This window comes from Pelodiscus sinensis, chromosome 15, assembly GCF_049634645.1.
Source record: "Pelodiscus sinensis isolate JC-2024 chromosome 15, ASM4963464v1, whole genome shotgun sequence".
Classification (NCBI taxonomy): domain Eukaryota; kingdom Metazoa; phylum Chordata; order Testudines; family Trionychidae; genus Pelodiscus; species Pelodiscus sinensis.
Window position 1 is genome coordinate 9,756,389 of NC_134725.1, and position 16,179 is coordinate 9,772,567.

The window sequence follows — 16,179 nt, forward strand, 5'->3', positions numbered from 1 at the left end:
ATAGCTGCCTCCTCCACCCCAAGAAGGCAGACACACATTCAGCCAGGAGTCAGAACTGTGTGGGTGGAAGGCTTGTCTTTGTATTGTTTTGGGCAAATGTTTACATGCCAAGGGAAGATGCACACAGCAACACATGCAGAAAGAAGCACCCAAAAGGAGAAGGAAGCTGCAAACACAGCCAGAACAAAGCACAGATGTGTGGTTCTGGAAAGGCCTAGAGAGAGAAAGAGAAAGCTGGCTAAAAGAGGTTTGGGGCTGGGAGTAAGAAAGTTATCTCCTATAGTTTGGGTCTATCTTGTATTCAGGGAAACAGGATTTTGTGAATTTATTGTAAATAAATAAGGTATCTGAAGGTATCTGATTCTACCCTCAGTTTCTCCTCCTAAGTGGAACAACTTGAACAACCCCACATTTTTGTCCTTTTTCTTCTGAAGGGAGACCTACCCACATTTTTGGTTAGCAGCTCGGGCTATAAGGATTAAAAGAGTCTTTAGAGTGAGGATGGAGGACCCACCAATTTGGCAGTGTTTCAGGCCTGGGTGGCTAATGAGGACTGTGCCTTGTAAGGAAGGCCTTCATCGGCCAGTTCCTCGTCCTTGTAACATATGTTAGAACTTGTACACTGGGGGATGGAGGGTGGGCCGTGCCTTCAGAAGGTTTTGCCAGGGAGAAGCAAGCACTAGCCTTATATTTTCAGCCTCTTCTGTCAAATTGCTGAAAGCTGCTGTCTCATTGGTGAGTATAGGTTCGGCTGTGTTCAGCACCCACATGCTTCACCACTTTTTCTCTCAGGGTTTCCTACAAGAGGCACTGAATGTGAGTGGTGCAGCCTTGCAGTGGCACATTCCTTTTTGGTATGGACTGAGTGAGGTTGCTGGGGCGGGAGAAGGAAGAGGCTGCTTGGACACTGGGGGTATGTCTAGACTACATGGCTCCGTCGACGGAGGCTGTAGATTTGTTTGTTCGGCAAAGGGAAATGAAGCGACGATTTAAATAATCGCGGCTTCATTTAAATTTAAATGGCTGCCCCGTTCTGCCGATCAGCTGTTTGTTGGCAGATCGGGGCAGTCTGGACGCTCCCCTGCCGACATGAAAGCCCTTTATCGACCTCCCCGGTAAACCTCATCCTATGAGGCATAACGGGGAGGTTGATAAAGGTCTTTCAGGTCGGCGCGGGAGCGTCCAGACTAGCACGCTGAGCCTACAAACAGCTAATCAGCTGTTTGTCAGCTCAGCGCGGCAGCCATTTAAATTTAAATGGAGCCGCGATTATTTAAATCGTGGCTTCATTTCCCTTTGCCGATCAGCCTAATCTACATGGCTCCATCAATGGAGCCATGTAGTTTAGACACACCCTGGCTGTCAAACATGGCTGACAATCCTAGGACTGCCCAGCGTTACAGAACATACAGGACTAAATGAAGAGCAAGAGCAGTACATCAGGAAAGCAAAACACAAACAGAATGTTGCTGGGTTTCTTCCTTCCCCCTTTCGCGTGATTGAAATGGCTTCATATAAAAGTCTGTGTGGTTTTTTTTACAAATCAATAGAATGTAGGTCAGCCCCTTTTGTAGGGGTCCCGACTTCCAGTCACATTAAGGGACAGACTCGCCAAAATATTTAGGTGTCAAAAAAGCACAGATGCAGAGTAGGTGCCTAAATCCCCCTGCTTTCAATCCTGCTTAGGCACTCTGGAAAACCACTTGGTGCCTTGCCGAGTGACCTTGAGATTTTTCCCCCCTCAAAGCCTCTGAGCAAAGGCCCAGATTGTTCACTACCTTGCACTTTAATATTTTGTAATGTTAGGGCCAGATTCTGATTTCTATTACTTCGGTGCAAATCTGGGCTAACTACTGTCAGTGGAGTTTAGTTGGGATTTACCAGGGCAAATGAGACTGAAATCTAACCTTACTGAAGGACTTTTTGCAGTCTTCTTATGAGCTGCTCTTCCTGGCTGGACACATTCACCATTGCTGTTCGTCAATCACTAATGACCTCTGAATATGTTAACACTAATGGGCCAAAACATATCAATTACATTATAGGAATCAGGTATAGCTCCATTGCTATTCCAGATTTACACCCTTGAAAATGAGAGCAGAATATGACCCAAGATTTTTAAACGAGGCATTTTGTATTCTTTCAGTCTTGCTAGGTGTCACCATTTGAGGCTTTTGCTGCACTTGGTAAAGCAGACACTTAGCTCCAAATTTTGCTCCTGATTATCCTAGTGTAAACCAAGAATAACTCCTCTCAGTTCCATAGACTTACTCTGACTTTACACTAGAATGACAGACAGAACAGAGTTCAACCCTTACTAGCCAGTCGTGGTACTGACCTTTTACTGGATTATTTTATAAGCAATAATTAAAACTTACAGCTGCAGTGAAAACAGACCACAAGAGCCTCTTCACCCTGGACTGGGCAAGCAGCACCAACTGAGCCAGGCCATGCTTTGTTCTTAGTCTGGTTTCTTTTATTCCGAACCCTAATTTGTCCAAAGTGGTTTGCAAAAGACAAACTAATAATTAAAATAACAATAATTTTAAAAAATGAGCAACAAGGAAACTTAGGAAAGACACTTCCCACACACCATTGTGAATGTGATTAGTTAAAACCAAGTTTATTCTGCCTCTCAATGACAATTTTGTTATACCTGATAATAATGCAAGCTATAAAACAGTTGAGATGAGTGAAACAGTATCCAAAAATCATTAAGAAATGCTCAGAATGGGACAGTCCCTGGGATCATTGAAGTCAGTGGCACGCCGACTCCCAATTAGTTAAATTCTAACAATGTAAAACCTGAGTGAATCAACTGACTTTGGTGGAATGACTCAGGGTCATACTGGTGTCATTAAGACTAGAATTTACATCACTGACTTCAATGAAAAAAACAGAATTTGACCATCATGATGGCAGAAACAAAGAAAAAACTCCACAGTACAATTCTGCTAAAAACCTAACCTCAGTGCACAGAAAATACGCTCTGTTGTTGGATATGTGCTTTGATAGTTTCTGAATACTATCCCTTGGTAATAGCATGATTGTTCTCATTCCAGGCATGATTCTCCTCTTGCTTATGCCTGTTTCACACCAGTAAAATCCTATTGATTTCAATGCATTCGCTCCTGATTTACACCATTGCGAATGAGAGGAGAAGGGGCGTGAGTAGAAGCTGAAATAGTAACTGAAGCCAACAGAACTATGGTAAGTCAACGATTTACCTCAGTGGAAAAGGTGGCCCTCCTTGTTAACCACTTCATCCTTCTGGAGCACTGTTTATTTGGGTTACGCATGTGTGCTCTTAAGTTTTAAGCTAATAAAAATGAAGTTGTATTATCCTGGGTTCTGATATTTGTTTAGAGGCAGAATCTGTCCCTATAGGGTACAGCTGCATAGCTCATGGCCCACTCCTTAGGATTCAGATTTCAAGCCCTAGTTCTAGCTGCAACTTGAAAGCACTCTCTACACACCTATGTTTCCGGGGCTAGTGTGAGCCGAGCTAGGTTGAGAGGCTCTCTGCCCTGGAATGTGTAGACATCCCTCCTCCTGTGTGGAGGAGTACCTCGCACTGTAAGCAGGCCGTTGTATTATTACTCCAGTGCTACTCAGCGTCACTCAAGATGGCAGGATCTGTCTCTACCAAGTGCCCTGACATACAAACTAACATGGCAGAATGAGATGGTGAATCAGACACAAACACTAGTGAAGGTGGAGCACAATCCATTGAACTGATTTGCTAAAAAAACCCCACCATTAAAAATAGATTGACAAGCACATTAACTAATATGCAGCTACTCTGCCAGAAAAAAAAAAGAGCAAATGTTGTTCCAGACACAGAGCAGAAGAATTTTACAGGGGAAATACATTCAGGTGCAGAGGAGAGGAGCCAGTACATGTGATTCAACAAGAGAAGACAACAGATGTGAGAGAAAATGCGCATAAACTCACAAGAGATTTGTGTAATCATCAAGTGACTGAAATCAGCCTTTGGGAGGTGAAAAAAAAAAAACCCCAAACAAGGGGAAAGACTAAAACACTCAGGATGACTCGGAAAGAACTCCAGGTTCAGGTGATACTGTGGCAGGTAAAAACTGACCATAAATTCATTATTTAGCATGATTCTATGCTGAGGCAATTTTAAAACATTGTACAAATCTTTCAGGGCCTAATCCAAAACCCCATGATGTCAATGGGAGTCATACTACTAGCTTCACTGGGATTTGGATGAGGCCTTGAATCATGAGCTGTAAACAGTATAGACGAGTTGGTTTTGTGTCACTAAGTGCAGCCAGTGAACACCCATGGATCCAGGGTACACTCTATGTAAGAGAGAAAGAAAAGTCAGTCACTAAGGGCCAAGCACCCACAGTACAGTAGAACAGGAGGGTGTACATTGCTCTATGCCAAGATTATTTTAGAAATAAATAACTTTGCACATCTGGTCACACTGCTTTGATGTACTAACGTTGGACTATTAGTTTATCCACCAGCAACTTGCCTCTAGACGGGGATTTGGAGGGTCAAATCTAACAGTCTGGAATGAAGGATTTTTTCCCCCTTCTTCACACTTTTCCTTTCCAGAGATTTAGATGATGATAATCCTTCATGCTCAGTCCAGGTCTTCAGAGAGCATGCTGCAACGGCACAAAAATATGTGTTTTAGAGAGAGAGAGAGAGAGAAAGAGAGAGAGAGAGAGAGATCTACGTTTAAATTATTCATTCTGCAGGCCTAATGGATGCATTATTTAATGGCGCTTGTTCCTGTTAAGTAAACATCCCAGTGGATTAGTGGTTCAATACCTTTTGAATCAAAGCATTATGTTTCCATTGGCTTTGGCCTACTCTCAGTGAGGCCTGAATTTTTAATCAGGGTTACCTACATCAGCGGAGGCTAGCGGCTCCCGACTGCCAGGAAACAGTCTAACGTTTGTGAAAGGATCAGTCCTCATTTTCAAAAGAGCAAGAGGCGCTCTTCCTCCTTAAACTGTAAAGATCAGCCAGGCAAGAACATGGGTTTGCCAGTGACACCAATGTGTGATAGTGTGACAATGCATTATGGGTTGTCAAGGTCCTTATTCAGGGACTGATAGCTCCTCCGGTGGGAAGGAAAACTCAGAGAGTCCTCCCAGTTCATGTGTTGGGGGCAGGGCCAGCCTGCCCCTGCCGCCCTCCGCCCCCAAAGAAATGGCAGGCATGGCCCTCAGAGCTCAGAGCTCCTCCAAAGGTCTCCTGGAGATACCAGGATACTCAAACAAAAAACAGGACTATGTAGCACTTTAAAGACTAACAAGAATACTCAAGGGATACTCAAGGATGCTTGGCTGTCTGTTGCTATCGCTCCCTTTTCTCTGGACAAATTTCCATGTCTCCCCTGAGCAGCTGCCCCAGGAACTCCATAAAGGAGATTCCACGCATGGAGGAGGCACCTTCCTAAATAATAAATGCAGCCTCAGACTGTGTTTAATTGTTAGCAAATTTATAGCTGGGCACTGGGGAAGATTATGTCTGGTCCTCAATGGAAAGGGCAAAATGGAAAGGGTCCCTGCCATACACAAGTTGCAGGGAAACAGGTCATCAGTTTTTATTCAGTTCTTATTTGGGGAAATCATAGAATCATAGAACACTAGAAACTGGAAGGAACCTCAAGAGGTCATTGAGTCCAGTCCCCTGCCCTCATGGCAGGACCAAGCATCATCTAGACCATCCCTGATAGATGTCTATCTAACCTGCTCTTAAATATCTCCAGTGATGGAGATTCTACAACCTCCCTGGGCAATTTATTCCAGTGTTTAACAACCCTGACAGTTAGGAACTTTTTCCTAATGTCCAACCTAAACCTCCCTTGCTGCAGTTTAAGCCCATTGCTTCTTGTTCTATCCCCAGAGGCCAAGGAGAACAATTTTTCTCCCTCCTCCTTGTGACACTCTTTTAGATACCTGAAAACTGCTATCATGTCCCCCTCTGTCTTCTCCTTTCCATACTAAAAAAGCCCAATTCTTTCAGTCTTCCCTCATCCATCATGTTCTCTAGACCTTTCATCATTCTTGTTGCTCTTTTCTGGACCTTTTCCAATTTCTCCACATCTTTCTTGAAATGTGATGCCCAGAACTGGACACAGTACTCCAGCTGAGGCCTAACCAGCACAGAGCAGAGCGGAAGAATGACTTCTCATGTCTTGCTCACAACACTCCTGTTAATGCAGGCCAGAATCAAGTTTGCTTGTTTTGCAACCACATCACACTGTTGACTCATATTTAGCTTGGCATCCACTATGACCCCTAGATCCCTTTCTGCTGTACTCCTCCCGAGACAGTCGCTTCCCATTCTGTGTGTGTGAAATGAACTGTTCCTCCCTAAGTGAAACACTTTGCATTTGTCTTTATTAAACTCCATCCTATTTACCTCAGACCATTTCTCCAGATCGTCTAGATCATTTTGAATTATGACCCCATCCTCCAAAGCAGTTGCAACCTCTCCAAGCTTTGTATCATCTAGTACTTAATAAGCGTATTCTCTATGCCAATATCTAAATCGTTTATGAAGTTATTTAACAGAACCCATCACAAAACAGAGCCCTGTGGATCCCTACTTGTTATGCCTTTTCAGCAGGATTGTGAACCGTTAATCACTACTCTCCGAGAATGGTTATCCAGACAGTTATACACCCACCTTATAGTAACCCCATCTAAGTTGTATTTGCCTAGTTTATTGATCAGAATATCATGCAAGACCATGTCAAATGCCTTATTAAAGTCTAGGTATACCACATCCACCATTTCTCCCTTATCCACAATACTCATTATCCTATCAAAGAAAGCTATCAGATTGGGTTGACATGATTTGTTCTTTACAAATCCATGGTTGTTACCTATCACCTTATTATCTTCCAGGTGTTTACAGATGATTTCCTTAATTTTTTGCTCCATTATCTTTCCTGGCACAGAAGTTAAACTGACTGCTCTGTAATTTCCAGGGTTGTTCTTAAATCTGATGAGGCTGGAGAGAAGGCTACCTGAGAAGGGACACAGAGGATTCTCTGCAGTTCTCGGTACCTGGACAAAATTAAATAAGGACTTCCAAGATTGCCCTGTTTTGCTGGGGTACCCAATTTGTGCCCAATGGGGTTTCATTGTCAATCTGCCAAGACATAGGGCAATGTTTATGGAAAACAGAGCAGGATGCAGCCAGCCTCATCTTCTATATAGAGATGCAGGCTGCCAAGTTCACAAGTCTGGGCATTCGGGCTACATAGGCCACTCTATTAATAAATAGGGATGTCTCAGGCCATATTGTAGGATGCCTGTTTGCCTGTCTGCAATCTTTGTGCCTAAGACTGGAAGCTCTCTGAGGAAAGGGCTGCCTTCAGCGTCCAGCACAGCGGAGCCCTGGTCTCTGCCTACGGCTCCTAGGTGCTACAGGAATGCAAATAAATAATAATAAATTACCAAACTTTGCAGACCCTGCCCTAGGTGTGTTCTTTACTCTCCTGTCAGAATCCTGATAACATTAGCCTCAGAGTGTTCTTGCAACACTGTCATTTGGTTCATACATACCTTTAACATAATGACTGTGGGATGGGAAAAGGTATTTGTGGAGGCAGGGCCAGATTAAGTTGGGGGCTAGCCAGGCAGCTGCCTGGGACACCAACGTATGGGGGGCGCCTGATGGCAGCTGAAAGGGACACCACGCGCCCGGCCGCGTGGTGCCCCTTAGAGCTACAATCAGGCCCCGGGGGCGTAGCCGTGCATGTGTCACACGCCCGCTGCCCGGGGTGCAGGAATGGCTCGAGTCAGCCCTGGTGGAGGGATGGATGTGCGGATAATGTCATGGTGACACCAGTGGTGAAGGAGGTAGCATGGTCGAACAGAACGGCGAGTGAAAAGTTCTGGGTTCTGTTCCTACCTCTGCCACAGACCCGCTGTGTGGCTGCAGGCAAGTCATGTCATCTCGCAACTCCTTAATTTACCCTTTCTGGCACATGGAGAATATAATAATATTGATACTGACAGGGTTACTAGGGGTATGTTTACATAGCCCACGGCAGTGAGCCTCTCCGCCTGGGTCAAGGGATGCATGCTCGCACTCTAAAAATATCTCTGCTGATAACACTTTGAAGTTGCTGAACCTGGGAGCCACCCTGAGCAGCAACTTCAGAGCGCTGTCCATGCAGCTATTTTTGGAGTGCTTGGGTAAGTTCAGCAAGACCAGAGTCTGCCAGCTCTCTGCCACAGGCTGCATGGACCGTGCGCCATGATGAGGCTTTGTTCCCTCATGATTGTATAAGATATTGAGATCCGTGAGTGGAAAATGTGATGGAAGTATGATTGGGATGTGTCTTTTCCTTCTCAAGAGTAATTCATAAAAGAGTAGGAAAAGCAATCAGTATGCACTGTGCCCAGCAAATTGCATAGCTGTTTAATCCTGCTCCTTCCATCAGAGATTGCCTAACACCAAATCATACTGTCTGTGGGATCTCTAAGGCCCGGGGAATGTTCAAAAGAAAAGGAAGGTCTGGTACTTTCAGTGGTTTTGGAAAGCTTGACTGTTGCTGTATTTTCCTTATGAAGATATAGCAACAGATAAGAGAGCTTTCAGGAAGTAACCTAGGAGAAAGGGTTACTTCCCGAAAGCTCTTTGGGACTTGCATGGGGTGAAGCTCCCTCCAAGCAGAGATTTAAAAAGGAAGAGTTGAAAGGTCACACCCCTCTGCATGAATGTTAAAATACCCTAACAGTTGGGATGAAATTCCAAAGGAGCTGAATACAGACTGCCCTCCTCCTGTGTGCGTCCTCCGGCTGGTAACTTGACCGGCTTCTTGGCAGCAGCTCCGTTCTTGACAAATTGGGAGGATGAGCTGTTGATGTGAATGAAATGGGCTCTGAGTGCCTGGCCATTGGCAGGAACAGCTTGCATCCTTTCCTTTTAGTACTTTGGCCATCCCTCCTCACCCTCAGGCAGTCTGTGTTTCACAGTCAGGGATATACAGCTGGGTGAGTGTTTTTACTTTGCTGTATCAGTGCTTCATGGTTCTCCACATTTCTATTCAGCTCTCTCCAATGTACTTTGATTACTGGATCTCTTGGGAGATCCATATCAAAGAAATGGTCATGTTTCAGTGCTTAATGGGAAAACAAAATAAATCTGATCTCTAGCTCTGTGCCCAACAGCACCCTCATCACCACTGGTATGTACATGTTAGAGTCAAACTGAAGTGGTTTTACAAATAAACTTTAAAAGGCTATTTTTTTTTAAAAAAATCACAGTTTACTCACAGAATCGGGAGCAAGGGATTGGGGGCTCCCACTGGCTCACAGAATAAACATGACAAATGAATATGCTTTTAAAAAACAAAACACTGGGAAATGGCAGAATCCCACATTTCACTATTGGAATCTGAGAACAGGCGACTGAGTTCTCACTGAAGCTAGTGAGACCGGAATGAAATCCGTAGCCGCCTTGACTCCCACAGCTGTCAGACCCTCTGCTCCACAGAGCAAGGTCTCTGTCACCTGCACCAAAGGAAAATCCCTGTTTGCTCTAGTTGGGACAGAGATTAGAGTTTTGCTAGGCTGCACCAAAGTTGGTGGAAAGATTCATTGGCCTCAGTGGACTGTAGCTCAAGCCCATTACAGCACAGTTATAGCTAAATCACAGTGAGTAGTATATCTCCCAACACTGTTTAGTCTTCACAGGTATTGGCTCCTGCAGAGCAAACACAACTTTTTTCACTTAAGCCTTGTCAGATAAAATGCCTTTAGCTTCACACTTGGGGCTAAACTCGGTGGTGAGGTAAGCAGTGGTTTAAGTTACGTTTTAGCAAGTCGGTGTGAGTGTCAGTTACATACCGAAGGAGTGGAAGGGGTAGTGTACGCAGAGAAGGAAACTCACAGCAGACGGTACAAGATATAGCAAGGAAGATCCTTCTTTATCCTACAGCTTTTGTTAGGCCTTTTGTACATTGGGACTAGCCCCAATTCAGTAGTCAATGTGGTTCAACTGGCACTGGCTCCAAAGCATAGACCAAAGTTTGCTCCAATGGAGATAATCAAGTCCTAGGTGTGTGCAATTAATTCAATGGTGACAATATCAATCATGAAAATATGGAAACCAAAACTCAACATTTTATTTGGCATAACTACAAGTAAGCTACAGATTTCAATGGGGCTATAGGAACATACATCATAAGGTCCATGTAGCCCAGTACCCTGTCTTTCAATAGTGGCCAATAGTAGGAGCTTTTGAGGGACAAAACAGAACAGGAAATAATTAAGTGATCCATCCTCTGTCACCCACTCCCAGCTTCTGACAAACAAGGCTAAGGATACCACCCCTGACATCGATGGACCTATCCTCCATGAATGTATCTAGATTTTGGAACCCTATTATAATTTTGGCCTTCACAACACTGTAATGATTTATATGAGGCTGGGATTGGGTCAAATGAGATCTTCAATCTTCTCTAGAGTTACCCAGTGAATTGAGAAACTAAATGCAACATCATGCAGTTATGTCTGTATTCTGCTAAAGATTTGGGATCTAAACACTTTGTGCATTTGTTTTATTTCCCTGCGACATTTAAAGGTGAGTCTAAGCAGGCATCATTCAACACTTATTAGCTGTGAAATTCATTAACTCAGCTAAAGTCAACCCCAGAGCTTGGCTAATTCCTGGGCAGATGGAGTGCTGGTTCAGAAACTTCTAACTGTGGGGTGCTTTAGCCTCTCAGGTTATTCACCCCACCTCCTTACCTTCAAGACATCTCTTATCCTGTCTTGGCAGTCCTTGTCTCTCCCAGGGTGGGTAGGGCAGGGCTCAAACTTGCCACCCTCTGGTCCCCTGGCAAATGCCCTTTCTGTAAACCACTAAGCTAGGAAATTATTTCAAAATAACTTTTTTCGAAATAATAGCTCTTGAAATAACTATTTTGAAATAGCGTCCACACTACAGGGAAGCCTCGAAATTAATTCAAGGCAGACTCCCTTAATGAGGACATGCTACCTCCTCTTACAGCCCCAGGAGGGTAATTACTTTCAATGGAGTAATTACTAAGGCGTAATTACTTTCAATGACTCTGGGGAGTAGCTATTTCTAAATAGCAGCAGTGGAGTCCTATTTTGAAATAACCATTTTGAAATAAGCGTTATTTCTCGTGGAACGCAGGAGTTGTTATTTTGAAAGAACCAAACTGTTATTTTGGGAGATGCTCTGCTTGTTATCTGGAAATAAAGGGAGTTATTTTGAAATAACACCTTCGTGTAGACCAGAGCTTAGTGTCCTATTAAACATCATGTTTAGAAATGTCATACTCCCTTCACCAGGCTATGCCTCGTCCTGCCTGTCAGATCTTATTTCCCAACATCAAATGGATGTTTCCCACATGTCCTTGCCATGGAGTGTCCACTCTGCTCATGGCTTCAAGAGCCAAAGTCAGCCCATTAACTGGCAGGCTGTGGCTGGAGGGGAGCTAGGGACTGGCAAGGCCAAATGGCTGGGGGCGGAGCCGGGACAGGCACATAAAGAGAAGTAGTTGGTGGGAGGAGGAGGGCTGCAAGGAGTAGCTGAGCCGCCTCTTCCAAGAGGAGAGGGGAGGGGAGGTGGCTCCGTACAAGGAAGAAGGTCAGGCAGAACGTGCACCCTGAAATCCCACCTTGCACTATGGACTCTGGCAAGTAGCTGAAAGGGGAAGTAGCCCTGGGGAACGGAAGGGGCCCCAGTGGTAACCCAGGAGTGGGTCGGACAACAGGGCAGAAAAGTAGGAAAGAGCCGAGAGAAAGAGCAACAAGGTTGGATCTTTCGCATATAATGGTGGCTGGGCGTAGCATCCCTGGACTGCAGCCCAGACTAGTGGGTGGGTCTGGGTTCCCCTGCCAGTCACTGGTACGTGGCACACACCGAACAGTCAATCACAGGACTGCCTGGGACAATTGGTCGAGAGGCCTGGGACAGTTTGGGATGGGAACACTGTGCGATCTGGCCAGAGGACCAAATGATGAAGAGAGAATGACCTGAATCCAGAAAGAAGAGAGACTGAGGGACAAGCAAGCAACCAAATCAGGAAGCCTCAGTACAGTTGAGAGTTAGTCCCCAGACAAGTGACGGAACGAGGAGCCCCAGCAGTAAGAAGTGAGCCCCATTATGGTCCCTTCAAGAGAAAGTGCTGTCCTTACAGAGCAGCTTCTGCTCTGAGCGTCACCTGCAAGTCCAGAGCTTGGCTCAGTACTTGCCTCCTGGTAAAGCGTAACCATGAAAACCGGCTCTAGACATTTCCCACCATACTTGGGCCAGCCTCCCTGTGGTTGTTTCCTCAGGGCTCAGAGGGATTGAATATTCAGGCTCTGCAGAGAAGGGCAGGGTTCCTCTGAGGGTAGCAGCTCACTGAAACATAAAGAGCTCGTCTCTTCTGAATCTACCAGTCCCCCTGATCTATTTTCAGTCTGCTGGCATGCTCCAGTTCTTCCCAACTTTTGCCTGATCTTTCATCTGCAGGAGCCCAAGGTCCTTGCCCAAAACACAGAATTGTAAGGCCCGGGGGCAGCCTGATTCTGCAGGTCCAGGTCCATAGGAGGCCGCAGTCTGTCACAGAGAATGGCAAACTATTGTGCTCCTAACAGCCACGCTCCATACCAGTGGCCAGAAAATTCAAGAGGAATTCCAAAAACACCCACTAAATCTCTTTCCCTGCTGAAGTTAAGGTATCAAATAGCAAGCAGGGTGAAGAAACTCCCCTTTTAAAGTTGAAGTGGAATTCCCTGAGTAATACCAATATTTCCCTTAGCAGGGCTTAGAGCTGGCCAACCTATCAATTTTGCTTTATTGCTTATGGTCTGTTTTGGTTATTTTTTGTTGTTGTTGCTCTGCTCTGGGTCCTAGAGAAGGGGGCAGCTCTTCCTTCTCACCCTTTGTGGTGGTTTTATTTATATGAAACACTTCCCAAGTATTTAATGTAGCAATTACAGGAGCTGGTTCCCAGCTGGCAGGCAGCAGCTCAGCAGCGAAGGCCCTTTGGACTGGCTTCGGGTGGCAGCACATGACCTCACTTGGAGCCTCCTGCTTGTGCTACAGAAACACAGCAGCAGGGCTGGATAATAGTACCAATTTCCCGTCACTACTGGGGGTGCAAGAAGCTGTGGGCATGATCCTCTCCACCCCATCCCTCTGTGCCAACTTTTCTGTGCACAGTGGGTGTGAAACTGCTTGACTCAGAACTGCAGCCGCACTCTGTGCACATGGCAGATGGTGATATGAGGGGGCAGTAGGAGAAGCCAGGCCTGGAGCCCAAACAGCAGTGGAAGACTCCTATCCAAGGCCACATGCCCAAGAAGCTCCAAGTGGACTGGGATCAGATTCCATTCCCAGGGTTTACTGGCTGCCAGCACCAATGTTCCTTCTAATTTTTTCCACCCATGTGCAGAATAAATTTTGCTATGTGCACCACCAATAGAAACACATGCTATAGTCTGTGGGCACTCTGCTAATCAGCTGGGCAGTATTGGAATGTCTCCTGGGCAGCTGCCCAATGACTCAGCTTCCAGGGAATGCTGACCAGGACTATATTCAGGTAGCGCCTGTATGAGTAGCTATGGGCCTATAGAGATCCAAGATATCCTTCATTGAGCCAGTTCACAAAGCTGCCCTGGTTCCAGTTGGCAGGGGTGCTGTCTGTCCCCACAGGGAGCAGGGAGCAGGTCACTCTGTGCTTGGAGCACATCTGTCTGCCTTGCAGGAAGAGAAGAACTGTGCATTTACCCAAGCCCAGGGTGAACTTGCCCCCGGGGGAGCAGCCACTGCATTCAGCATAACTGCTTCTTGAGCTTATTATGTGGTCACCTAACTGTCTTGACGGAGTACTCCTCCCCTGTCTCCTCTGCAGCCAGGCTGGGCTGTTGTCCCAGGAGTCAGAGAACTTCAGCTCAGAGAGATGCAGGTCCCAGTGGAACTCTGGCAGAGCTGGGGTTTGAACCAGAGCCTGCCAAGTGTCAGACTAGTGAGGGCAGGGATTGTGGCTACAGGAAGTGAGATGTAGGGAGGAGTGATCAGTGGGGTCCACGCCCGGAGAAATGGTTTGAGGCAAACAGGATGAAGTTTAATAAGGACAAATGCAAAAGTACTCTGCTTAGGAAGGCACAATCCGTCTCACACATACAGAATGGGAAGCGACTGTCTAGGAAGGAGTACGGCAGAAAGGGATCTAGGGGCCATAGTGAACCACAAGCTAAATATAAGTCAACAGTGTGATGCTGTTGCAAAAAAAAGCCAACATGATTCTGGGATGCATTAATAGGAGTGTTGTGAGCGAGACACGAGAAGTCATTCTTCCGCTCTACTCTGCGCTGGTTAGGCCTAAGTTGGAGTATTGTGTCCAGTTGTGGGCACCGCATTTCAAGAAGGATGTGGAGAAATTGGAGAAGGTCCAGAGAAGAGCAACAAGAATGGTGAAAGGTCTAGAGAACATGATGGATGAGGGAAGACTGAAAGAATTGGGCTTGTTTAGTTTGGAAAGGAGAAGACTGAGAGGGGACATGATAGCAGTTTTCAAGTACCTAAAAGGGTGTTACAAAGAGGAGGGAGAAAAACTGTTCTCCTTGGCTTCTGATGGTAGGACAAGAGGCAATGGGCTTAAACTGCAGCAAGGGAGGTTTAGGTTGGACATGAGGAAAAACATCCCAACTGTCAGGGTGGTGAAACACTGGAATAAATTGCCCAGGGAGGTTGTACAATCTCCATCACTGGAGGTATTTAAGAGCAGGTTAGATAGACACCTGTCAGTGAGTATTTAGCTGGTGCTTGGTCCTGCCATGAGGGTAGGGGACTGGACTCGATGATCTCTCAAGGTCCCTTCCACTTCTAGAATTCTAGGATTCTATGTCCTGTAGTTAATTGGAAGTTCAATACTTGTCATTGTTTTGTACTGGAATGGAATTTTCCTCACTTCCCCCTCTACCATTGCTACCATCATTACCTCCAATTTTCCATTATTAGGATTTTCCAGCCTGAATTTTTAGGCCAGCTGAGGATGGCCTGGTAGTGTACAACATTGGAGCCTTCCTATAACTCTGATCCAACCATTGGCCAAGGGGCTTGCTTCCTCTCCTGTGGGCCTGGGCACATGTTTATGTCGAGGGACTGTGGGCGAGGGAGAGGAAGAGAAGATGTTGAACCAAATCGATAACTGTGGCAGGGATTATGAAGAGGCCTAATGGAGATGGGTGGAATACAAAAGGGAGTTAGGGACCTTTGAAAATTCCTGTCATAAAGTGCAAATCTCCAGATGGTTTTAATCCAAGGCATTTTGAAAGGACTTAAGCATGAAGGGGCTGGACCACGACCAAAACCAGAGACTTGTTAAATTGGCAAATGGACCAGAGAGTAGCAAATATGGTAGTACTCTTAAAAAGGTGGTAGGAGTGATCCTGAGTATTACAGATCAGTTAGGCCAAGAACAGGTAAGTTGGATGAAGAAATAATTAATTATAAAACACTGAGCCAAACATACATATCAGCCTGGCTTCTGTAAGGAAAAGTTACTGCTCTCTAATCTGTTCAAATGCTTTTTAGGAGCAAAATAGTGGGTTAGGTATAGTTTACCCAAGTTTTATTAATGCCCAAGTGAAATCCTTCACAAGCTCTTCAGGAAGCCAAGTCATCATGAGAAGTGCTGTCAGTGGTTAGAAATTGGCTACAAGACAATAAACCAAGAGGAGGAATTTTGCAGGAGGTTAGTCATAGGGCAGCCCAATGGATACATAATGATACTTGTTATTAAATATCTAGAAAGGAGATTAACCATAAGGGGCAAAATTTACTGTTAACCAAAATCATTCGGTTATTTACTTATTCCCACAATAAAAGAACTAGGGGTCACCAAATGAAATTAATAGGCAGCAGGTTTAAAACAAATAAAAGGAAGTTTTTCTTCACTCAGCGCACAGTCAACCTGTGGAACTCCTTGCCAGAAGATGTGGTGAAGGCTAGAACTTTAACAGGGTTCAAAAAAGAGCTAGATAGATTCATGGAGGTTAGGTCCATCAATGGCTGTTAGCCAGGATGGGTAGGAATGGTATCCCTAGCCTCTGTTTCTGGAGACAGGAGAGGGATCACATGAGGATTACCTGTTGTGATCCCTCCCTCTGGGGCATCTGGTATTGGCCACTGTCGGCAGACAGGATACTGGGC

General features: G+C 45.4%; 1 protein-coding gene across 1 annotated transcript in view; it reads right to left on the minus strand.

Moving 5' to 3' along the window:
• Positions 1 to 1,304: 1,304 nt before the first annotated feature.
• The window catches only part of TMEM233 (transmembrane protein 233), a 38,925-nt gene continuing 24,050 nt past the window's right edge, over positions 1,305 to 16,179 (minus strand). The window contains exon 3 of the mRNA XM_075898137.1: positions 1,305 to 4,640. Coding sequence (XP_075754252.1) covers positions 4,629 to 4,640 — 12 coding nt within the window. The 3' untranslated portion in view covers positions 1,305 to 4,628. The remainder of the gene's footprint in view (positions 4,641 to 16,179) is intronic.